We start from the raw sequence: 24,743 nt of genomic DNA, 5'->3' as shown, positions 1-24,743 counted from the left end.
TCACTTGAATGACCTCCCAAGGGACCTCTCGGGGCCAGCCACATCCAGCGGCAGTGCGAAAAGGGGATTCAGTCATTAAGCAGCCAACGAGCGAATTAGAAAATCCCCCAGCCCCATTCCCAACCCCATTCCCAGCCCCATAAATTGCACACTTTTTTGCTCATTTCATTATTGAAGTACGAGATTCCGAATCGGCCATTAAATTGAGGCCAAGCTAATGACTTACATAATGGAAAGCACTAAAACGAGAGTCGTAAATGAGATCAGCAGATGAGATGAGAGTTCAGAGTAGGGAGGGGCAGGGGCACTGGGACTGCGACTAGGCCATGGGTACTTCGTTTTGAAAGCTCACACATAAAATTCCAACATTTGTTCCGCAGAGCATTTATGCGGCTACATAAATGGCGGAGGGAATCAGAGTTGGTGGGGGAATTTAATGAAGTTTCCTGGCTTTTCATTAATAAAGTTGTTAATAAAAAGAGAGCCTTTATTCTGTTTCTTGGGTCTAAGATTTATGTTCCTTTACAGCAAACAACAAGAGCATGATGCCGCCCTGGAAATATATGCCAAAGATCTGCCAAAGAGATCTCAAACAATATATAAATTCGCAGATTGAAATCTCCCATCTGCTATTTTACAACATTTCATATTTAAAGCCTTTCCATTGATGCCTCTCAGGGAACAGGAACTTGACATTGCAGCATTGGTGGGCGACGAGCACACCCCCAACCCAGCCCCCACATTTATTTATTTACCCCTGCAGACCGACCATTAATTGAGTAAAGCAAATGGAAAATTTCCACCGAACTGCAAGCCACTCAACACGGAATTGCGGAATTGGTTTGTCCCTGCATTTGCCCGCAGAACTTCCCGCGCCATAAGTAAGCATAATTTAATCAGATATTTATACATGTTCTCCCCAGATGAATGCTCACTGAATGCATTAACATTTCGCCTGCTCCTCTCTCTCCCCCTCCCTAGAACCCTTCCACAGTCTACGAATGGATTCCCTGTACTGTACCCTTTCTGCTGCTTCTCTGAATGGATTCTCCTTCCTTGTATGGCAATCGCAGCTGGAATTCGATTTGACTTACTGACTCAATTCGGATTTCTGAATATGTTGAACCATACATATATGGAAGTGTTTCCCCTACTTCCAGAGCCAAGCCATTCCGTTCTCGTGTGTGTTTGTGTTTTACGATGCCCCCACTTGTTGTTGCTGCTGTTGCCACACTTTTTAACGCTTTTGTTTCGCGTCGTTTACTTTTGTTTTCGCCTGTCTGCTGCTGCGCTGCGCTGCCACTTCTGGCTGTTGGCCTGGCCTTTATTATGGCTAACAAAAAACCAGTTGAGCATCTTTTCAAACACTCGGATTCATGTTCGGATTCAGATTCAGATTCGAAGCGGGAGATAAAAATACAGAGATACACTCATAAGCGAGTGAGTCGCAGCTGCTGCTGCTGCTGCCCGCCCAAGTGCGAGATGGCGAGCATTGTTTTGTGTTGGCCAAGAGCATTTTGGCCACCACTTTTACTGTTTGTCCATTTCCTTTTTTTCAGTTTTTTATTAACTGGTCCCTCGTTCTCTCTGCACTCTCTCTCACTCTCTGAGTCGCTTGTTTTATTAGCTGCTCCCCAACAAAAAACAGATGGCCAAGAAAGGGAACCTTCACGCACAGCGACACACACACAAACACACACACAGAGAGAGAGAGAGAGGCAACAAAAAGTTGGTAATAAATTTTTAATGAAATTTTCTGTGCAACCTTAATGAAAAACTGAAAAAGCGGAACACACAGAGGGAGACAGCAAGAGAGCGACAAAGAGCGACAAAGAGAGAGGGAGAGAGAACGAGAGAGTGTCACAGAGAAACGAAAATGGTGCCACACAGCTAGAAAGATTTCTTTTTTAATCAAATTTATGTTCATATCTCGCCAAATCAAATCCAATTAGCAACTTTGTAAAGTACTTTCGTGGCACCCCTCGACTCTGCCAGCGAATGGATACGCCTCGGCTGGAATGGCTGCTCATTAAAAGTGTCCCTCTGCCAGCACCGGAGATTGTTATAAAGATTCACGCCCGCCAACGCCTCTCCGCTCCATAGATAGTGTCAATTTCAATAAAAATCGATGATGTAGCAAAAAGTGCATGAGGAAAAAAACGGGAGGGGATTGGGGCCAACAAAAAAAAAACGAAAAGAAAGTTGACACAAAGTGGGAAGGCTATGGGCAGGGTATTCGTACTTAAAGATACTCCTTATCCCTTATCCCTTAAAGTGTCTGAAATTAGCTGGGAATGCAGCTAACAAAAACCCCATTGAAAGTCCAAGATTTCAGCTCTTTTTTTTATCCAAACAAAGTTGTTGGCTTTCAGAGAGATTTCAGTGAGAATATCCATAAAAGATTTGGACATAAAACTCCATTTATTTGATGAAGAAAAGTGTCCAAAGATGACTCCAATTTATACTTAAGTCTTAATTTTAATTTTCACTAAATATTCACTAAAATAAATACACAAAATGATTGACAATTGATTGATGGAATATGTTGGCAAAATATCTGCTAAATAATATTCCTTTGCATTGTAAAATCTCCATAGAAACAATATGCCCTACACACTCGACTCTGCTACGGGGTATAAAAATGCGTTAAACTTTATTGCAAAACTATTGGCAGACAAGTGGCAGAAGATAGAAGGGACATCAGAGAAGGGCAGCAAAGAGGGGGCAGGGCAGCAGCAAATGCAGAGGGAACTCTGCCAACGGGTTGTGGACATCTGAAGGGGGGTCAAAAACTTCTGCCTGAGGAGGGAGGCTGGCAGCGATAAGCTCTCGCTGCCTGCACAAGTTTAAAGATTTGATTTGGCAAAAGCTTCTCCATCTTCCACTCTCCTCTTCCATCCTCCTCCGCTGGGAACGGGACAGAGCAGAACGAGCTGATAAAAATTCCTCCTCGATTCCTGCTGCACATTACAAAACGATGATAAAGATGATGATGATGGAATGTTTGCTCTCCTCTCCCATTGATGGATCCATCGTTTGTTTGAGCAGCAGCAGCAGCAGAGTGGGCAGGGGGGGTGCTTATTGGCCAGTTGAGTTGGGAATTGGCGAATAGTTCTGGCTGTGGGCTAAGGGGAAAGGATAACAGTTTGATGCGAGTGATTGTTTGTGCCACAAGAGGAATGCAGTTCGAGCAGCAGCACCAACAACAACAAATAGATCAGGAATGTGTGCTCCACAGGGGAGGGGAGGGGTAGGGGATTGCTCTGCTCTCCATCTATGATGGAATACCCCCGAAGGTTTATGTGGCATCAGTAGCTGAAAAGATTCAAAGGATTCTGTGGCAGCTTGTTTGAATTTATGGAAGAAGTTTCGATGCATTTCAATTCATTTTTAATGTTTGCAGGGACTGCGATAGAAGAGCATAATACTCGTAATTATTTCCATTCCAATTCCATTCCCTGCCCGTGAATCCTCTCGGAACTTCTCAGCCATAATACGCTTCGGTTTGAGCCAGCAATTATAATTAGCCATTTATGAATTGCTCTCCACTCAATATCTATTTCAGTTAACACAGAATAAGCCATACCGAAATGTACATCCATCCAGCCATCGATGGCCAAATCAATTCTATTAATTATAAGAGCAATTCACACAGACAACAACAGTCTGCATAACTGTCCAACTATCCATTTGTCTCCCACTCTAATTGAACGTTAGCTAAATCCTCCGCTGAGTGCTGTCCAGAAAAAACAGAAAACCCCTTTCTGGGGGTGGAAGCAACGGCAGCAGAGGCAGCAACAAAATTCCATAAAATATGCATAGGAAAATTCATTTCAATTTTTTGGCCATAACAACTTTCAAGAGAGAGAGAGAGACTCTGACATTTCAATTAAAACTCGAAGCGATTTGATGAGCAGCCACCAATAATGATCGTGATCATAACGATGATTGGAAGGGATTACTTATAACTGGAGGAGGGTAAACTCTGATGATAATGGGCGAGGGCGGCCTGTGCTGATAGATTTAATTTAACTTTTTAATGAACTCGAGTTGAAGCAGGCAGAAAAGTGGGTGGAGCAACCCATTGGGAAGCTGCCATTGCCACCCACAATTTATGCCAATTAGGCAAAAGAGTTTGTTAACATTTTACGAGACGGCTCGCTCTTACACCCCAAGGATTTTACGGATAATCTAAATTCGAATTTCGAAACTAATTCCGTTTAAGGTCTGTCTAAATTGCTCATTTATCCCCCCCACTCCCTTTTGTTTGCGGGTGTGTAATCTTATTTCTGTGTGTGTTTTGGGGGGGGCCCATAATCAACTCTACTTTTTGGGCAAAGTCAAAGCTAGACCACATTTGCATTTGCATGAGTGTGTGTGGCACTCAATCAGTGCCGAGCAAACAACCTGCAACAACAGCAGCAACAGCAGCAGGGGAAGGCAGGGGAAGGGGTGCGGAAAGTGGCAAGAAAAGTGCCAAAGTGAGGGGTAGCCCAAAAACAAAACCAAACCAAAAAAAAAGAGCAGGAAACAGACAAATAAGTTGATTTGTTTGTTGTTTGTAGAGAATGAAAATGCCGAAAAAGCGCACAGCCAAATGCAAATATCCACAAGAGCGAGCGATGCACGGGGACATGCACGGGGAGAGGAAAGGGTAGTCAGAAGCCAGTGTACTCGAAGTGTGAATGCTCTCTTTTCATTAGCAAAGGAAAGCTGAGGTTTCAGAGTAATTTGAACTGCGAGATTTTCTGGAATTTCGAGAGATTAATGGTACAAGAAAAGTCTTCCCAAAGCCTTCATTCTGATATTGTTCTCAAAAAAAAAATCAAACAGGAAAGTATGCTAGATAGAACTCTAAAAAATAATTTTGCACAAATGAATCAATTTTTTAGTAAATAGAATAAATAAATCCCTCAAACACGCTCAAAAAAGAGTACAAAAAAATAGTTGAATATCCTCTGCTGTTCAAGGGAGGGTAATAGGCATGGCAGCGTGCCTTTAAAAAATGAAAAAAAACCAAAGCAAAGCTTGTTAGTCTAACGGCGCGGCGCAGCGTGCACATCGCGTATACGCAACGTGGTGCAGTGGCAAGGCAATTGCCATGACAACGCAGCAGGTGGCAGCGGCAACAGCAGAGCTTCCGAAAGCGGGGCAATGTAAAGAAGAGACAGGCAGGGGGCAGCAGTGAGGAGTGTGCTCTCCATGGCCTGCGAAAAGTGCACAACAAAACTTTGGAATGCACTTGAATGCAAAAGGCCCCCTCTCATACTCCCCCCTGCCCCAAAAGCAGCGACCCAGAGCGCAAACAAATGAATGCAGCAGCCACATGCCCCACTCTGCACAGTGTTTTGGGGCCAGGAAGATTGGCACTTGTTGTCATGGCAGAGGGTCACAGCGATGTCACAGGAATGGCATCATCAGAAGTAGCACCATAGGAGCGGCACCCTTCCAGTCAGATGTCAGGTGAAATGCCAACTGAAAATGAGGTTCGTCTCACATTTTTACACAGTTTACGCTCGTGGCACTCGTGTACGGACATTCATATGTAAATAAGCCTTTATTAGGTGTGCACCAGAGTGAGGTGGTGCATGGATACACCAGGACTCCGGGACTGACAGCTACCCTGAACCAAAGCGAACCAAAGCGAAGCGAAGCAAATGCAAACCGAGTTTGAGGCCAATGCGGAATGGAAATTGAAGTGGAGTCGAGTCGAGTCTGGGATGCATACTGATTGCTGTTTGGATTATTGAATTGATTGTCTCTCCCACTCTTTTATTTGTGGCCCTTTTTGCTTTGTTCTACATGGCTCTTCCTCTTCCTCTCTCCTCTTTACTCACTGTGTGCATTTGCTTTTTTTGTGGCATAGTTGGATGTGGGATATATGCATAGAGAAGAGATTCAGGGTCTTATAACCGATTGTTTTTCGAATAATGATGGCCAAAGAGAGTTCCATTTGAAGGCAATTTGGGGCCTTTAATGCTACTCTGGCTTTGCCTTTCCTGCTTTATAATTTCTTTGCTTTTCTTGGCCTAAAACTCATCCCTTAATTTTCGCTAATTTCTCATCCAGAGCTAAAGCTCTACGAATTGTTCTTTAATTTCTTTCGGTTCCAAAAAATAAAAGATAATCTTCGTATTTAATCTCTTGTTTTGCTGTTCGCCTTGCGCCCCCGAATTTAGTGACATTGATGGATGGCGAAATGGGCGAAAAAATCTATTCCACATGCAGTAGTCCTAGAAGCTAGGTTTTGCTCTGCACCAACCAAATCAATCAACTCGGAGGCACTTTCCCTGGCATGAAAATGAATTCAAACAGAGCAGCAGATTGGATTAGTTTCGCTTGATGATTAGGGCCAGAGTGAACTCAGGGACTGAGGGAAAAGTGGATTAGCTAACAGCTAACAGCCAGATGTCTGTCTGCTTTATAGATAGCCCTTCTCCGCCACCCTCACCCTCTGAATGCCAATACCAATCGCCATCTAATTATTGTTTTCGCTTCGTGGCTAAACTATAATTCCGTTTAATTGCATTTTGATTGGGGGTTTCACATATTCATATGCAGATGTTCATTGATACGGCTAACATTGTGCATGGAAAATACATTTTCGCCGCTAATCTAATACAAAACGAAAAAGTTCGAATGTGTTACAAGGCAATGCGTATGCGTAATATGTTTTTCATGTGGTTTTCCCACACCCCATTAACGTAACCGTATGGGATTGGATTTCCACGTTAAAAGGGTGCAGATGGGTCTGCAAAACTATTTATGTATGCAGTATTGAGTAAAGATAAAGCTGAATCTTCCTGCCAGAGGAAAAATTAGTTCGATTAATTAGTAGATAAATCTTTCAGAAGGTAAGATTAAATTTAAAAAAAAACACTTAAAAAGGCAAACAAAAACCACAAAAAACAAAAAAGTACGGATTAAATAATTACCAAAGAACAGAAAGATAGCTGTAAAACGAAAGACTCAGAGAGAACACTAGAAATACCTTTAAAAAACTAACAAATAATCACAAAAGCACTTCTTGCTAGGTGAATGCCATCCATGTACAGCGCATAGAAAGGCAGCGCAAAAATACAGTAAAAATAAAAATGATGCATTACAATTGAATCATTTACATATGAATATTATGCAGCATAGAAAATGGCACTGCACGTATGCAAATGTATTTCCCTGGCGCAATTTATCTATCAATAAAATATGTGAAAACGAAAGTAAGTGTCATACGTGCATGGCTACAAGCAATATCGATCGAAAGCCATATTTCCATTTCTAATTATAATACGCTCAAGCCACGCTGCTGTTTCGCTCACTCTCCATGGCCCATTCCCAGTCCAGCCCCCCCTATCTATACATATGTATATCTCTCCGCTCTTTCTGTTCCCCTCGCTCACTCTCTGTGCATTTCTATGATTATGTTACTGTGCTGGAAATGGCAATTGGAACACGGGCAACAAAACATGATTACCTCAACCGGTTGCACTTCGTTGCAGCAGCAACAGCAACATATCCCCTCCTCCTCTTGCTCTTTTGCACCAGCACAAACTTTTCGAGAGTGAGAGTGAAAGAGGCAGCCAGAGATGTGAGAGAGGGGGAGAGACAGAGCCGGAGCCAGAGCCACAGCCAGAGCTGTAGGAAGAGAGTAACGTAACAGTGAAAAAGCCAGCCAGAGCTGTGTGAGCGGGGGGGCAGAGCAACATGCTTGCTCATGATTGTCGTTTTGCCAGTTTTTGTTTTTAGCAGCTTGCGGGGCGCAAGGGCGGGGGGCAGCAGAAGGCGGGTGGCGGTCACAAAAAGTGAAAGTGCACTTTAAACACAAACACAGACACCACATCTACACATTGACACACCCACACAGACACATATATTCGTATATTCATATGCATATATGTATGCTTACAAAATGCCACATGTCAGCCAAACATGTGTAAGTGTTTTACATACATACATATGTACGAGTATGTCTGCACGTGTGCGTGAGTCTGTCATTTTAGATGCAACTGTGAGCCAGCCGACATTTAAGCGTAACAGACACTTGAGCTTTTCAAGAGAGAAGCGAAGAGCAGAGAGCATAGAAATGTCAGGGAGACATAAAAGGTGAGGCAGCAAGCGCTCTTCAATCATTATTAATGATGTGCAGCATCCTCACTCATCAGAGTCTGAAATGGAATCGCAACCTCACCTTATAATAATAGCACTTGGACAAACAAGTCAACCCTGTTATGTGGCGGGGTGCGGGACTACCCATGACTGCAGTCATGACTGAATGAATGAATGTGTGTGCACAAATGTCTGTGTTTGTGTGTGTGTGGGAGTGTTTATGTTTGCGCGTGGGTGTTGGTATAACAATAAAAGCGCGGAGAAGTGCAGCAAATGCATGAATAAACAACAACTCAATTTGAATAAAGCAACAGCAGCAATAGCAGCAACAGCAGCAACAGCAGCAACAGCAGTAACAGCAGCAACAGGGCTGCAGTTAACAGAGCTACCCATGGGATCCATTCAGCTTAAGCATCTTTTTTCTTAGAGCTGTAATTTAAGTGAAGTGATCCTTTAATGCTAAAGGAGACAATTTACAAGAACGACAGATGGCAGCTGGCATGAGGCTCCCACTTGAAAACGAACTAAACTTTTGCCAAGAGACAAATTAATTCGCTACGATTTGAACTCGAGCCAGAAAACTTTGCTCCTTTAATTAACTAAATTCCCAAAAATGAACAAACTAATTCCACTTAAATTTTAGCAATAGTTTTAGATGAACCCCCGAAAACCAACCCTTCAGATAGTGAATGCAATTTACACTCTAGTTCCGCTCTGAATACCAACTCCAACGAAACTTTTTTTTTTGGCTACTGCAGTTCTCCTTTCATTTTTATTGCAAATCTATATGATCCAGAATGTTTATGTAAAAATAAAACCCGATTTTCTGCAGTGTTACAGCAAACTGGTTGGTTGGTTGGTTGGTTGGCAGCTCAGCTCCACGCTTGGCTAAGCTCTCGCGCTGGCGTTTATTACATACAACAATTGATTTTGCGCTATGCGACGCGAAGCAGCAGACAAAATGCAAATGAAAATGATAAAGTGCTCAGAGCGCCAAAGAGAGAGACAGCGACAGCGAAAAGCGGGTTAGTTTGGGTGCAAAAGAGATGGGTATGGGTGTGGGGACAATATAGTTTCAAACAAAACTTCAAATTGGCAAACAGAAAAGTGACTCACACACACAACCACACACTCAGACCGAGAGACAGACACAGTGACACTGGCAGACAGATAGACTGACAAGTGGGGTGGGGTGACGGGGGGTGGGGCCTGTGGGCTGACTGCAACAAAAATGACAAACGTGCTCTTGATAGACTTGTTGACGACAGGAAAGCAGGCAGGCAGGTCTCCTTCTTCCTGCCACTTGGCAGCACTGTCAGCTGCAAAAATCCCTCGAGAATGAGGTGACGTTTTGAAACACGTAAAGGTACCGCCCCACAACTGCTCGGGACACGCGTATGTTAGGATGTGTGCAGGATTGACGGGCGTTACGAATATTGTAAGCAATTTTATTGCTGAAACCATTAATAAATAATGCCAAAAATCAATAGGTTGATTTCTTGCGATGGCCGCACATTTCATACTCGCATATTGTGAGTGCGTGTGGGTGCCGCCAAATACAAAATGTATTTTTGTGGTTCAATCTTGGTAATTGCAATTACGAATCCCGCACACCGCACACCGCACACCGACCCCCCCGATCAGTGTATTGTAATCAATTTGTTGGGTTTATTACGACCAGTTCATGGTTACACTATCCCCAACAACAACAACAACGACAGCTACAGCTACACTATCCATTACTGCACTCACGTTTTATTATTTGTTTTTGGTTTGTTTTGCTCTTGCTTCTTTTTGCTGTTCGCTTTGGCTCTCTTTTGGGGCTTGATTTACGCGCGCGTGGAATAACGAACAAGTCTCGTAAACGTGTTTTTGTCACGGCTTAGACCACTGGCGGCAACACGTCCGCCTCCGAGTAGCTCCCAGTACGTACTAACTGTATTTTTTTGGCCAAGACGCCTCGGCAGCCTACCCGAAGCGAAACGACGAACATTTGGTCGCTGGAAGGAGGTTGGGTGAATGGGTGGCTGGTTGGCTGGGTGGCGGAAAGCCGACAAGTTGTAAGCGACCACCGCCGTGGGACATATCAAAATCCAGTTTAATTCCTTTACCTAATTAATCAACTTTTCAAAGGGCTTTTTCACGAATTTATGTAAATTGAGAGTAGGCCAGATTTGTTCTGTTTTTTTTTTTACTCATTTCTCTTAACTAAATTTACTGTCGTCTAAATATTAAAAGAATCACAACACTTTTACAGACGTTATCAGAATATATATTGTGAAAACTCGAAATGTTGCTGCTGCTGGTAAACCGAATGTCCGTTCAAATGGACTATTTTCCCGGTATGTAGCAGTAAGTGTTGGTAAAAACCAGCGCACCTTCTCGTGTTCGTCAGTATATTTATAGTATATTCTTATAATGAAAATGTATATTTCGGTATATTTGTGAGGGTCAGGCGGTATATTCTAAAGATTTTTACACGGCCACGCTGTATCTCTGCACAAAAACAAAAAAAAACTAAAATATCAATTTAAATCGTCTTTTTCCCATATATTTTGGCATTTAAACTGATCAAAATTATGCCTGTGTAATGCTAGAAAACATTTCCTTGTGTGTCATCAAAATCGAAATCGATTTGGAGCCAGACGCAGGTAAATGACCCGAACAAAGAAAACGCATAAATTTCGCAATAATTATAAGTCCCTTCACAGAACAAGAAGGCGCCGTATCAGCAGAGCATCCAACCAATCCACGGGTCCAAAAGGAGCGCGAGCGGGACCGTGGACTGCGACAGTCCCGCGACATCATCATCGAAACGTACACGAATCAGCGTTGGACAAAGGAACTGTGCGAAAGCGAAGAAGAGTTTGAGGGCGACGACACAAGGAAGATGAACTGGTCCGCCGCACTGCAGCATGTGAACAGCCCCACGGCTGGGAGTTCGCGCGAGACGACACCACGTAGCGGCGATGAGTCACAGCCTGGTGGCGTGCAGGCAAACTCGAACTTTCCACTGGAGATTGGCTACTTTTCGGGCAATCCGATTGTGGAAGTGACCAAGGGACTCATCCATCTATACAAGAAGAAGTAGGAGCAGTCATTGCGTGTTTTATTAAGCCATTTAATACCTCTTCTCTTCTCTCTCGGTTAGTGAACGAAAGGCCACCAAGGAGGCCCCATCCAATCAACTCTGCCTGCTGGCCGTGCCAGCCACTCTCAACTGCCATGATTTGCTGAATTTTATAGCACCCTGCCATGCGGAGATCAAGCATGTCCAGATCGTACGCGATGGCAGTCCCAATCAGTTTATGGTGCTCCTAGAGTGGGTCCAAATCCTTAGATATCTCTGGCATTGTAATACAACTTCTAATGCCCCACAGATTTCGCTCGAATGAATCGGCCCTGGAGTTTTACAAGTCCTACAATGGCATTGCGTACAACTCATTGGAGCCGGACTCCTTGTGCCATGCCGTTTGGGTCTCTGCCGTGGAGCGTAGCGAGCACGGACTGCCGCCCGTGGGGCACACCGAGCTGCCCACCTGCCCTGTGTGCTTGGAGCGCATGGACGAGAGCGTGGATGGGGTTCTCACCATTCTCTGTAATCATGCCTTTCATGCCAGCTGCCTGATGAAGTGGGGCGACTCCACCTGCCCCGTCTGCCGGCATGTGCAGACCCCAGAGCTGATGGAGGACTCCGTTTGCATGGAGTGCGAGGGAACCGATTCACTGTGGATTTGCCTGATCTGCGGCCATGTGGGCTGCGGTCGGTATCAGGGAGGCCACGCTGCCGCCCACTACAGGGCCACCAATCACACCTTTGCCATGCAGCTGGGAACCTCCAGTGTGTGGGACTACGCAGGCGATAATTTCGTCCACCGTCTGTTCCAGAACAAGTCCGACGGCAAGCTGGTGGCCTCGCAGACCGAAAAGGATGAGCGCGAGGAGAAGATTGACTCGATGCAGATGGAGTTTACCTATTTGCTGACCTCGCAGCTGGACACACAGCGCAAGTACTACGAGGAGCGAATGGAGCGCCTCGAAGAGGAGTGGCAGAACTTTAAGGTGAATGCCAGCGAGGCCAAGTCGGAGGTGACTGATCTGCTGCAGGTGCAGCAAACCATGCAAAAGGAGAAACAGAATCTAGAGCGTAAACTGGCGCAGCATACCAGCAAGTAAGGGCAGATGCATTTCCAAAGAGTATTATGGGGTCATAATCTGTGCTCCATTTCAGACTAAAGGATGTCCAGAAGCAGCTAAACGAGGAGCGTGAGCTATCGAAGGCCCTGCAGGACAATCAAAGCTCCTGGCTGGTCAAATACAAGGCCCTGGAGCAGCAGTACACGGAATTCAAAGCCAAACACGATGCAGAAGTCACCGATCTAAAGGAGCAGCTGCGCGATGTCATGTTCTTTCTGGACACCCAAGGCAAGATGGCCAATTCGGAGCTGGCCGGTGCCTCAATCACGGGCGTCGGCGAAAAGGAGCCCGAGCCGGGCACGCGTCGCAACCATCGTCGCAAGAAATAGACTTTAATCCGTGAATAAAGCTGAGCAGCTTGGATGTATCTTGATGTATTTAAAATGTAATGTTTAATCCCCCCACCCCCACCCACGCTGAAGGCTGCCCCTTCCCCCCTGCATAAAAAACAGCTCTAAATGTGATTTCCTTTGTGGAAGCAAAGCGATAAAAAGTAAGAGAGAATTTCCAAATTGTATTTCATGGTGTTTTTTCGTGTGAATTAAAACAGAATAATGTTCAAAGTGCATCTAAATATTTTCTACGATGGGCTTCTCTTGCGGCGGACACGTGTTCTCGCATTGGAATGTGGGATCGGGCAGCTCCTTGGTGCAGATCTCTGTGGCCTCCTGGATGAGGGTCTGCTTCTCCAACATCTCCTGCTCGCTGCGATCGAGATTCATCAGATAGGCGGCAATGAAGGCACGCGGATCCTGCGGCTCGTGCAGATGCAGCTGGGCAAAGGCGCGCACCAGCTGCTGGCCCATTGTCGCCTTGATCTCGTCGGCCAGGGTGTCCACCAACCCCGAGATTCTTGCCCTGCGGCAGCCAGTCGTACTCCTTGAAGCAGCAGCACTCGCAATAGGCCCTGGGATCAGAGTCCTTCAGCAGCTTGAAGAACGGCTGCAGCTCCCCCTCGCAGCGCTTCAGATGGGCCACCTCACGGACGAATCGTTTGTTCATCTGGCAAATGTCATATTCGCACTTCTTGACCACCTCATTGTCCTGCGAGAGAGCAGCCGTGCGCTTGATGTAGTCCACGGTGTTCTCCTGGAACGACTTGAATTTGCACTTCTCCTCGTTGTAGGCATTCAGGCACTGGCGCGCATACATCATTATGTTGTCCCGGCGGCGGCGCAGCTCCTCGCTCTTCTTTGTGTAGTGCAGCTTCAGTTCATCCAGATTGACGATGCGTTCGGCAAACTGTGTCAGATCCTCCTCACTCTCGCAGACCTTGGGCTTCGTGGACTTCTCATCGCCAGCGCACTTGGACCTTTCTATCTTGGCCATTTCGGCCTTCATCTCCAGCTGCACATTCCGCAGTTGCGTATTGAGCCGCTTCACATCATTGTCGCTGATGATCAAAGTGTTGAGCATCTCCCGCAGGCAGCCCTTGTGAGGATTGGGCAGCTCCTCATTGCATTCTGTTAGCATTTTAATTGCGAAAATTTACAGACTCTTTTGGTTGGCAAAAGTTTGGGGTTTTTATTTTGGAATAGTTCGTTGTGAATGAAAGGTTTTTATGGGTATGATTGAAATAGTTCTATGACTATGACTATGGCAGTATATGTGCTAGGGGTTGCTTAGTTACAAAAAGGGTTTCTAAAAGTTAGAATTTCCAAAGGAAAATAGCAGCTGGAACATCTCATACTCCTCTCACATCTGCCAGAACACCTTCTGTAATGGTAACTCATAAATCTATTCCATTCCCCTCACTCACAACCCCCCACTATTTTCCCCATTAAAATTGATGCAATCGTTATGAATAGTTTTCATACTGAAACGTATACTATAATTTATGCCATGCCCCGTGCCTCACACTCTTCACCAGCATTCAACCCGCCAGCAAAGACTTACAGACTCCAAAAATAAAAGCAACTACAAGTCGAACCGGTTTGACTAGACCCCCACCGCCAACCAGCACCGAATCTTCACTTAAATTGCGTACACACCGACGTACAGACGTACAGACGATGCACAGACAAACAAATAAAGAACTTAAATATAAATTTAATTCACTTTTGGCTATGAACAACCAGCTCCAACAACACCAAGAAATAAATAAATAAAACTTTTTTAATGGGTTCCCCCCACTACCCCCCACTCCCCCTACCGGTGCCGCTGTTACCTCAGCCATCTTTCGGAATCTCTCTCTCTCTCTGTCTTTCAGTCTTTCGTTCGTCTACAATTGGCAAGCGATCAATCAATCTGTCGCTTCTACTACCAAAAACTTTAGTGTGCCAAAAGATTGTGGGGTACGGGCTGATAGATACCCTGGCAAATGGAAAGGAGAGGAAAGTGGAGAGAATACCTGCATGAAAGTCACAAGATAATTTCCAATATAAATGCATGTAAATATGCTATAAATATAGACAAATAGGGTACCCGCAATTTCGAATGACAAACTCGTCCAAATATTCGCCTTTAAAGCTTATCCGAACTTCGCTCTCTACTTCATGCTCCCTCTCACTTCTCTTCCAATCGCTGAACCTATCCAAAAATTTTATTTTTTGCCACAAGTCAACCTGTTAGCAAACCCCCCGAAAGAGAATGATGATGGGGTAAAAGGGGCACACGGACTTTGTCCATCTTGTACCTGTAATTAAGTAACTTAATTAATTTTTGTATTTTAAAAAACCAACACCTTCGTGTATAAAATTTTTCCATTTGCTTGTGCAAAAACCTTCGCTTTTGGCGAATTGAATAAATTTTGCATAATTTTTGCATTGTGTAGATCGTAGTTAAAGGAATTTGATGGATTCGAAGTCGCCTATCGCTCGATAGGGTATAATTTGATTAATTCTGCACAGATGAGGCTGGTATTTTGAGATTAAATTAAGATGCATTTTGTTGTGGGGTTTTTTTTTATATATAAGGCAAGATCATTTCATTTTAAAACGAAAGTGTGGGCAGAGATTTTTATCTTAAAATGAGACTTTAAATTAACGATTTCCAAAAAGGTAAATCATATAATGCTTGGGGATTAGTTCATTCATTGAATTTGATGGGGTTTAAAAAAGTTTATAAATAAGGAAACAGGAAATAGAGGAAAATATAGATCGATTTTGATATAAAAAAAATACAGCATACAATCAAAAATCCTTCAGATACGATTCATCTCGTCTTATATGATACTTTCACTTACTTATAGCATATAAAATATCTTGGCCTTTGATGATTCCACAGCTGCCCTTGCTGCATTTTCTATTGCCATTCAGTGCGCATGCAAATTAAAATAATTTAAATTATTGAATGTGACTAATGAGCAAATATTGATTTAGAAACTTTATTCCAAAGGCCACGGATACAAAGCCCGAATATGTTAAATAGATAAACAAATATGCGACAACGACAAAAGGAAGAAGCGTTAGGAAACCCCAGAAGGATGTGCCAGACTAGACTCCCGTCTTGGGGTGGTTTCCCTGCCCCGCGGCTGACTGCATGGAGGGAGAAAAATTGACCCAGACAAACAGCTTGAGTAGAGCGAAAGTAAAAGGAAAAGTCCTATCCATAGGACACCTTGGCCCTGCGCATTAAAAGAAATACGAGGAAAAAAAACGAAATTTAAATAATTCACGTATTTTTCTGTTCGAAAGAGCTAGAGTTTTTTTTCGTTTAGGTCTTTGCTTTTTTTACGGATGATAAATGAAAAATTATGTTTGACCCGCACCCCGTTTTTCCATTGATGATCATGTATGCAAATGCGCGATGCCCAGATGCGAGTATCCCGGCAGAGGATCATCAGCCAGCCATTCATGCAACCCTTTGAGGTGCTTCGTCCGATCCGCGAACGTGTTGTGCATAAATTAGGAAATCCTTTGGTCCTTTGGGCCCCTTTTGTTCACGGCACTCACCCTTTTTTCGAAAAGATCGTTAAGGAAACGCTTCCGCATGGAAATGAGGCAAAAAATCCGGATTTTTTTTCTACTTCTTGTCTTCTGGCTTGCCTTGCGGATGTCTGCATCTTTTTGTGTGTCTCCGGGTGGTGTGCCGTGTGCGAGACTCCTTTATCCTTGATCGTCACCCCTGAGCTGTGGGTAGACGTTAGACACACATAAACGGAGAAAAAAATCGTGAGAAAATTTCCAGCGCCAAATATTCAAATGAGGTAACCAAATGCCCGCCGTTGCATACTTTTTTGGGTGATTTTTTGTGCTCTGCTCACCCGAAGGACACAAAAAATAGAGCCCATCAGGTTCCAGCCCCTTGTCAGTTTTTTAACCCATTTTTTTTTTTGGTTTGAATACCGAAATTTTTTATGCTTGACTACCGAAAAAAGTCGTTTATAATTGAAGCGATTCCAGCTTTTTTTTTGGCGCGTAATTTTTTTGTTTTCTGAAAGAAATCCCGTGTGACAAGTTTTTTTTTGTCGTTGGGTTGAGCCAAAAGGATCGGCCTTGTTACTGTAGTTTTTTATCCTTTTTTTTTGGTTAATTTTTTTCTGTAGTTTTTTTTTGACAAAAGGCGGCGCGAAAATGTTAATTAAATTTTTGTTATTGCGTCATTTTATGGCGGATAACGAATGATTCCTGTTCAAGGGATACAATCTTTTATGCTCCTTTCAATTACGCAGTTACTTTTTTTTTTTAGTTTTTTGTTGTGTTTTTTATTGTGTATTTGTCGGCTTTTTTTAGTCGGTATTTGTCCAACACGTGTTGGCTGTCAGGGCGTTCATTTGTAGTACAAATAACTCGTGATTTTTGTTTGAATAAATGTTAACAATGTTAAGTACTTGATGGGCCCTTTGGGCAGGGCTTTAATATCTAAAAAAGTTCAGCAAAAAATATTTAATTGAATGGCAAACACATTTGAATAGGGACTAAAAAAAGGGACTGAATAAAAGGACTCAGGGAAATTGTTGGCCCTTCAAACGGTGGGAGAATAAATGTATTGGATTGATTGGGATACTACTATGATTTGCTTCTGTCAAGAAATGATTACATAATATAAATATGCTTCGTCTGAAAAGGTAGAAAGAAAGAAATGATATATATATTAAAATCCCAGAAAATGTTCCACCTTTCTCCAACATCTGTTGTTGCTCTCAAATGAAGAATGACTTCCTTAGTCGAAGAAGAGCTGCCAAAACATGCCAGAAAAACCCTTTTAAAACCAGCAATAAGAAGTGTATTAATACCCATTCAATCCCTCAATAATTACCCCCAAATCCACATTATCGAAAACGTTTAATTAAAATGCCACAAACCTACTTTTATTTTTTGGCAATATGCCAATGTTCTCTCTCTCAAGTATCAATTACTGAACAATCGAAATATGATAAAGGGGAATCAATCCAAACAAGAGCACAGAAACAAAAACCTCAACAATAGACAGCAGAGAGTGCGTTGAGCGTGCCCTCTCATCCGTTTATCCACTGAAAGTGCGAAACCCCAGAGTGAATCGATCAGGGATAGGGTGCAAAATATGAATATAGCTCGTACCCTGGAAGAATAGCTAACGAAAATCGCATCAAATTTCACAATATCGCACCTTATTAGAATCGAACAAAGCCTGAGGAGCACAGCACAAGAGAGCGAACAAAGAGAGCCACAAAAATTGGCAAAGACTGGCAGGAATATTGAAATGCAAATGCCACAAAGGAACAAGAAGTTATGGGAAAAACATACACACCTCTCCTCAATATATGGGCTAATCGGTGGAGTGTATTCTGCATATTGTGTGGCATTGTCTAGTAATTTCATAAATAGTTTATCCAAGAGAATTGCTGAATGCCGAACCCCCGACTAAATGCCATACGTGAACGGGTTACCCTCGACGAGTCCTTTCTTATGCAAAGCGCCCCCGAAACCTTCGCTGGGGTGAAATCGGTTTTCTCTATCCTTTTCCTTTCTCCGGATGTTATTGTGTGTGGCGGCAACCCCTGATGATGATCGGTTGCTATCTCTATAGGGTAGGGCAGGGCAGGGCAGGCTGTGTGTTTTGATTTTCTCTAGAGTTTAGAAACCATAAATCTATTGATGGCTTTGATGACGCCTTTCTGCAGGCCTCGAAATGATCTCTTGGCATTGAAAGCGCATAGATAATATTCAAATGCAAGTCGTTTGCATAATGCTCTGTCCCTGAAACTGATTTTAAGGGGCAATGCACTGAAAGAAACATAGGGAGCAGCGAACTTCCCAGCTGGAGGAGGTTTGTGGTACAGAATTCGTGATGATGTATGGATTTCTGGCTAGGAAACGCCAAAGGAACTGCTGGAGTATAAGCGGAACTAATAAATGAAGGCACATTTAGTGAGGAGAGGTACACTCTAGAAGAAAGAAAATTCGTTCTTTGGTACCCAGAATTGTTCTATGATCATCAAATAAATTCTCAAAAATATCTACAGTCCCCCAAACCCCTCTTTCATCAACGAACTCCTTACCAGTAGCACTCTTCTTCTTTCAGTGTACTCTTCGAGGATCTCTTTGATATCTCAAGCAGATGCCACGCTCAACCAAAAACTCCTTCCTGGCCTCAGGCATTGCATTCTAATTATCATATCGATCAGCAAACCCCAGACGACTGCAAGTAAAAGTGACAGTCCCAGGATCCCAGACAGCACCGAGCATCCTTGACAGGATAGATCCTGTCAGCCACATTTTTTTTCTCATAGTTAGCATAACAAAGCGCTGATGAGGCACACAACGGACAGAGATTCGGTGATGATTTCAGCACCCAAAGAAACCCGAGAGAAGATCAGCGAAGAGCCACCCCGAAGATACTTGCAGGCAGGCAGCAGACAATCCCATGATCATTAGGGCATCTATAAAAGTGAGGCATTGATATGCTAATCAGAGAGAGAGAGAGAGAGAGAGATCCCATGGGCCATGGCGCAACTCTTCCAATGCTCGAATGGCAGCCCAATGATCGATGACGACCTGCGATCGCCTGGCAGAAATCAAATCATTTATCAATTATATTATTGGCAAACATTGTCTGGCCATAGATTCGCGATACCTTTACGCTCCGCTCCCCCCCTTTTTACCCCTTTTGTCTGTGCATTTTGCACAAACTGCCAAATGGTCGATTGTCGATCGATGAGCCCTTTTATCCAGGGTCTTTGTACTCTGCGGTGTGTTTGCCAATTCAGCCTTCGATGATTTGTTGGTTTATTGTCAGCGATCCTTGTCGGTGTTAAGGGTTCAGAGGATCGGATCGGATCGGATCAGGTCGGATCGGATCGTGCCGAATTTTCGCACAATATCCTTGCTTGTTGACAAAACAGCGCAGACAATGTCCTTTTAGCAAGGGGTTTATGTCTCTATCATCCTCACCTCTCTTTCTGGTTGCTCTTTATCCCCCTAGTGGGTGTCTTCTATTCAACGCCAAACAATGCCCATTCTTAGGGCAATTTTTACGAGCTGTTTAGGTGGTTTTTATATTGTTTTTATATGAGTCATAAAATTCAAATTACTGCGAGTGTTTTAACACACTTTTCCGAGCTATTTATAATTCCATTCAAATGCTTGCCTAAGCAAATAGAGAAGACAGAACTTTTAGTGCAAAAAATGCGGTGAGAAAAAAATAAAGAAAATATAATAATGATGCAAAAAAACAAAACACCTGTAACAACTTTTAAACTGGTTTTATTGTGTGTGACTTATTGTTTTATTAATTAGCTATGAAATTTGCTCAAAACATAAATGTTCCATTGTGTAGAATACACTATCAGCTTACTAATCTTTTACCATTCTCTTCTGTTGTTGAAGAACTTCACTCGGTCTTCGAGTGATTTCCCACTTGATTCGAGTTGCAAATCGTGATGTGTGAAGCATATGAACTAGTTTTATCATCAATAAATATACATACAGAGATTTGTGTGCGAGTATATATAAGAACTCGCAATCATTAATCTCTGGTTCGATCAGCCAAAGAAAAATACTTCAAGATTCAGTCATCAGTCATCAATCATTTGATCGTTGCAGCGACAAGAAAGAAACACCCCACTGACCAAAACGACAGCTGCGACCATTGAATCATAGAATCTTGAGCCCTACATTTCCCATTTCCCTCTAGAGATACTCAGATTATATGGTGGGGTGCAGGGCATACATAAATCTCTCATGTCTTATGTCGCCTTGGGCTGCCCTTAAGAAAGGAAAAGGAAATTCTCTTAAGCGGATTATCATGCAGTTTTCTGGTTCAGTGAATCCTCATCGCATCCCTGCAAATGCAAATCTTGTGGTAAAACATATAAAGATCATTCAAGGTAATTATTTGTATAAATTATTTCCAAATTTATTATACAATTCGTTTCTTTTCTTTGTTTTTGTTTTTAGGTAGAAAATACACTTTTTAGTTCTTAAACTAATTTGTTTTGATAAATAAAGATAATATCGCTAGGGTTTTTCGCTTATGGCTAATATGATACGTCGTACAGCACACATATACATACATAAGATTTACATTATGTATCCGCCGTACTTTGTACGGCTCCTATCATCGGATTGGCTTGCGAAAAACTTGTGATCTACTCAACCGAATTATTGCTTTTCTTTTCGAGTACATCAGAGTTTAACTTTACTTTTTGGAGAGATTTCTTATAGCTAGAAAGATGTTAGAGGGTCATTAAAATATCATCTAAACGATACTTGAAAATCCTGAGTTGTCCTAGATACGCATATCCTATACAATATATTATATTCTTCAAATTCTTTGCAGTTCAAGGCAGAGAGGAGCTGCGTGTTGCAGCTCTTCTTCGTTTTTATTTTTGGGCAGTGTTTGGAGGCGTTTGGAGTGTGAGATTTATAGCAGTGGAATAAAGCAATCAATACTTTTCCAGATTCTAAAGCGATTGGAAGTCTATACACAAAGGTTAATACTAAATGGAAGTTTCAGCTCCTGCACTGCCTTGAACTGGTGCCTAAACTAAGCCTAATGTAAACATACTTTCGAGTGTTTAAACTGGAATGAATTCCGCATTTAGTTCCTGGAAATTCATCCCGGTTTAAAGGTCCTGTTGAAACCTAAAACTAATGTCATCGTAGCTGCCTTTTGTGGCCACGCTGAGGCCTGTACTATTGGGCCTTCTCCTTGGCCGCCTGGACGGCGCTCAGGCCCAGGGTTAGATGATCGCCAGCGATGAGTCCCGCTGCCCCTGGCTGGTGCGCATAGTTCCGTATCTGATGCAGCGAAATGAGCTGCGTGGGAAAGGCAGCGGCCGCCGCTGCCGCATTCTGCTGGTAGAGGTAGGCCGCCGTGGCCGCTGGAGCTCCACGATGCTGCTGAAGATGTGAGGGTGGCACCGTGGCGCTGAGTGGAGTGAAAGCCGAGGATCCAGGCCCAGGCGAGGGCTGCTGTGAATGCTGCTGCTGCTGTTGTTGTTGCTGTTGCAGGTGATGCTGTGGTGTCGTCTGCCGCAGGACGAGATCCTCGCCGGCGGGGTCTTCATGCGGACTGTGCGAATGTCCAGGCGTATCCGCCAGCCGCTGGTGGTGCTGCTGCAGCATCTCCTGCTGCTGCTGCTGTTGTTGCTGCTGATGCTGCTGGAGCGAGGCAAAGTTCGCGTACGGCTGGCCATTCGCCTGCGGCAGCTGCTGCTGAATGGCCTCTGCCAGCGACACAGCCGCACTGTCCGCCCCCATTTTGGCCCAATACGCGGCATTCACATCATTCATTGCCTGTCGCTGCAGATTCAAACCGATTCCACCCGATGGCACATGCTGCTGCACTGCAGCCACCTGACTGGTGTGCCGTTGCTGCTGCTTTTCCGCCTTCTCCGCGTGCTTCTGCAGATGCTTCTGTAGGTACGTCTCCTGCGTGTAGGATTTCCCGCACAGATTGCAGATGTGCGTCTTCAGGTGCTTCGAGTCCTTGTGCTTGGGTATGTGCTCCAGCAGCGTCATCTCATCGGCGAAACACTTGTAGCAGGAGTTGCATTTGAAGGGTTTGTCCGTCTGATGGCATCGCGAGTGCGACTGAAGGTTCGAGAGCTGCGAGAAGGCCTTGGGACAGCCGGCATGCCGGCACTTGTACGGCTTGTCCCCCGTGTGCGTCCTGATATGCTGTTGCAAGTGCGACAGCTGCGTAAACTTTCGCTGGCAGATCTCGCAGCGGTAGGGTTTGATCCCCAAATGGATACGCGTGTGCTGCGACAGGTACGAGGAGTTGGCAAAGGATTTGCTGCACGAGGCGCACTTGTAGGGCTTTGCCTGGTCCCCATCTCCTCCACCGCCGCCAGATCCTCCGCCGCTGCCCCTGCGATCATCTTCTGGCGACGAGGCATTACTGCCGCTGCTCATGAGCGGCCGCGGAGGCGATCTATTGGGATCGTACTGTAAGGAAAGGCCAGTGGTTAGGTCTGCTCTTCTCTGCATCCCACTAGGACTCACCTTTTGCTCCTGCTGCTCGTGTGGCGTTGGCGGAGAGCTTGGCGCACTGTAGCTGGACTTTAGATGCTGCGACTGCTGCTGGTGGTGATGCTGCTGTTGCTGTTGTTGCTGCTGCTGCTGCTCCTGATGTGCCTGATGCTGCTGCTGCTGCTGCAACATCTCCTGCTGGTGTTGTTGCTGCTGCTGCTGTTGCTGTTGGTGATGCACCAGACCATTCTTCAGGCTGTAGTCCAGCCGCTCCACCACATTCTGACGAAACTCATTGATGTTGAAAGGCTTGTAGTCATGGACCAGTTGTGCCGTGCGCAGATCCGCTGTGGTGAGGTGCGTGAGGGATCGCAGCTGGTCAATGGATCGATGGAGATAGTCGCCGCTTGAGACGCCGTTCGGCGCCGTCGGCAATTCGGCCATAAGCGGCGGCTGATGGCCCCCAAGTGTCAGCGGGCGGTAGGCGATGGTGCGTGCGTCCAGCTTGGGGCAGAGCTCACCAACGATTGTGCGGCGAATCGACAGCCAACAGTCGACAGTTGGAGCAGCTTGGACTCCGCTTACACAAGAGACACTCCACTTCTACTTCTACTTTGACTCTTTCCTCGGGTGGGGGACCGACTCTTTTCTGCTGAAAGTACAAAAATATTGTAATTCTTGAATCTGAAATTATTGTCGACGCTGCAAAACGCGGCATAAACTACTTTTTCGATTCTACTTTGCTTCCCCTTACACTTTCGTACACTAATTTCTGCACATTAACATATTTATGCATGAATTAATTAATTGCTTGTGAATTGTGAATTAAAACGTGTGCAGTGATAGGCCCCAACGCAAAGAGTTCTTCTGTGTGCTGCCACAACAACAACAAAACTTGCCACTGAAGCGCAAAAAAGCTCCAAAAGAATTATTTATGAACAATGCCAGTGGGGGGAAAAAAGCGAAAATGAAATTTTCAACAGATCAACAAAAAAGGCGCTTGGGGCAACAAGTTTTCGTGGTGACAACACAACACATACAACACAGCCACAAGCCACAACACAAGATGGAAAGCCAAATCCAAACCCGAATCGGGGTTCTCTTTTTCGGACAGGGAGCAAAAAACGTCAGGGGCGCCAACGGAACGTGTCAACAACCTCGATGGATGGAAATTTAATGCAACTACAAGTTTAACACATTTCTGGGAGTCGGCACGGGGAGTGGCAGCAGCAACAATAAATGGACCAATCATGTAAAAGAGGTGAAAATAAGTGGGGGAAAAATATGATTGGATGGGGTGCCAAAAAAACCAAAGGGAAAGCACATTTTAAAGGAACATCTCTTGAATGAATAGAAGGGATAATGGAAAATATTCTATACTATAAACTACTGAAGAAGAGTATACGAGTTATTCTAAGAATCATTAATCCACAAATTTCGAAGTATTTCTAGTTGACAGTTAATCACTTCTATTCCTTTCACTTCTGGTGTACTTTTTAATCAATTACTCCGCCCTTATCCAACACCATCATACAACTCATTTCTGACGATAATTTCCACCAGCATATCCGTCATTGATAAATGACTTTTAATTGATTTAAAAAACTGATTTTTTCATAATCCTTTTATAACGTTTGCAAACCCCACAAAAAAAGTATTTAGGCCTAAAGCCTGTAGAGAATGAAGATTAATAAATAAATAATAATATATTCCCTACTTGTTGCATTTATGAGGAAAATCAACCAAAATTATTAACCTTAATGTACATTACCATTTCCGCAAAATTTGTTTAAAATTAACAAAGAGCTCAAAATTTATTGTAGCTGAAACGGAAATGGAAATTATTGGAATTTGCTGGATTGTCCAGATTTTCATAGAAGATAAGATAGAAATCTAACCGAAGCCTCTCTTTAACTCCACTCTCAAGCAAATTTTCAGAAATTGTAATACAATGAAATCCATTCTTCAAAAAGAATTAAGGAATGGATGAACGAAAGTAGAGTTTAAGACCCCTCCCTATATCTTTTCGAGCCATTAATTGCTATCGAAATACATTTTAAAATGATAACTAACTTATTGCCTTTCGTTTCTTTTAAAATAAGAGTT

General features: G+C 43.8%; 3 protein-coding genes across 3 annotated transcripts; 1 reads left to right on the top strand and 2 right to left on the bottom strand.

The window, feature by feature from the left end:
• The first annotated feature begins 10,311 nt into the window (after nucleotides 1-10,311).
• Nucleotides 10,312-12,850, top strand: LOC111070035 (BRCA1-associated protein). The gene is made up of 6 exons (XM_022360331.2): nucleotides 10,312-10,445; nucleotides 10,701-10,754; nucleotides 10,815-11,190; nucleotides 11,255-11,425; nucleotides 11,484-12,275; nucleotides 12,335-12,850. Exons 1-6 carry the CDS (start codon nucleotides 10,394-10,396, stop codon nucleotides 12,627-12,629), a joined length of 1,740 nt encoding a protein of 579 aa, XP_022216023.2. The 5' UTR covers nucleotides 10,312-10,393; the 3' UTR covers nucleotides 12,630-12,850.
• On the bottom strand, nucleotides 12,795-13,895 carry LOC111070037. The gene is given in 2 exon segments (XM_022360333.2): nucleotides 12,795-13,139; nucleotides 13,141-13,895. Coding segments are annotated over 2 exon segments (903 nt in total). The 5' UTR covers nucleotides 13,774-13,895; the 3' UTR covers nucleotides 12,795-12,869.
• Nucleotides 13,896-20,570: 6,675 nt separating this feature from the next.
• Nucleotides 20,571-23,240, bottom strand: LOC111070170 (zinc finger protein squeeze). Its single transcript, XM_022360535.2, has 2 exons — nucleotides 22,671-23,240; nucleotides 20,571-22,613 (listed from the first exon to the last, which is right to left on the bottom strand). Exons 1-2 carry the CDS (start codon nucleotides 23,079-23,081, stop codon nucleotides 21,357-21,359), a joined length of 1,668 nt encoding a protein of 555 aa, XP_022216227.1. The 5' UTR covers nucleotides 23,082-23,240; the 3' UTR covers nucleotides 20,571-21,356.
• Nucleotides 23,241-24,743: the final 1,503 nt, after the last annotated feature.

Source organism: Drosophila obscura, unplaced genomic scaffold, assembly GCF_018151105.1.
Source record: "Drosophila obscura isolate BZ-5 IFL unplaced genomic scaffold, ASM1815110v1 contig_4, whole genome shotgun sequence".
Taxonomy (NCBI): Eukaryota; Metazoa; Arthropoda; class Insecta; order Diptera; family Drosophilidae; genus Drosophila; species Drosophila obscura.
Note: the sequence above shows the minus strand (reverse complement) of the source record. Positions and strands in the feature narration are given on the sequence as shown.

What these genes read in the sequence shown, in the direction of transcription:
- LOC111070170 (XM_022360535.2), bottom strand. Translation starts at nt 23,081, where the DNA reads ATGGCCGAATTGCCGACGGCGCCGAACGGCGTCTCAAGCGGCGACTAT. An exon ending in ACGAGCAGCAGGAGCAAAAG is followed by an intron (nt 22,614 to 22,670) that starts GTGAGTCCTAGT and finishes CTTTCCTTACAG; the next exon opens with TACGATCCCAATAGATCGCC.
- LOC111070035 (XM_022360331.2), top strand. Translation starts at nt 10,394, where the DNA reads ATGTTGCTGCTGCTGGTAAACCGAATGTCCGTTCAAATGGACTATTTT. An exon ending in ATCCATCTATACAAGAAGAA is followed by an intron (nt 11,191 to 11,254) that starts GTAGGAGCAGTC and finishes TCTCTCGGTTAG; the next exon opens with TGAACGAAAGGCCACCAAGG. An exon ending in CAGTTTATGGTGCTCCTAGA is followed by an intron (nt 11,426 to 11,483) that starts GTGGGTCCAAAT and finishes AATGCCCCACAG; the next exon opens with ATTTCGCTCGAATGAATCGG.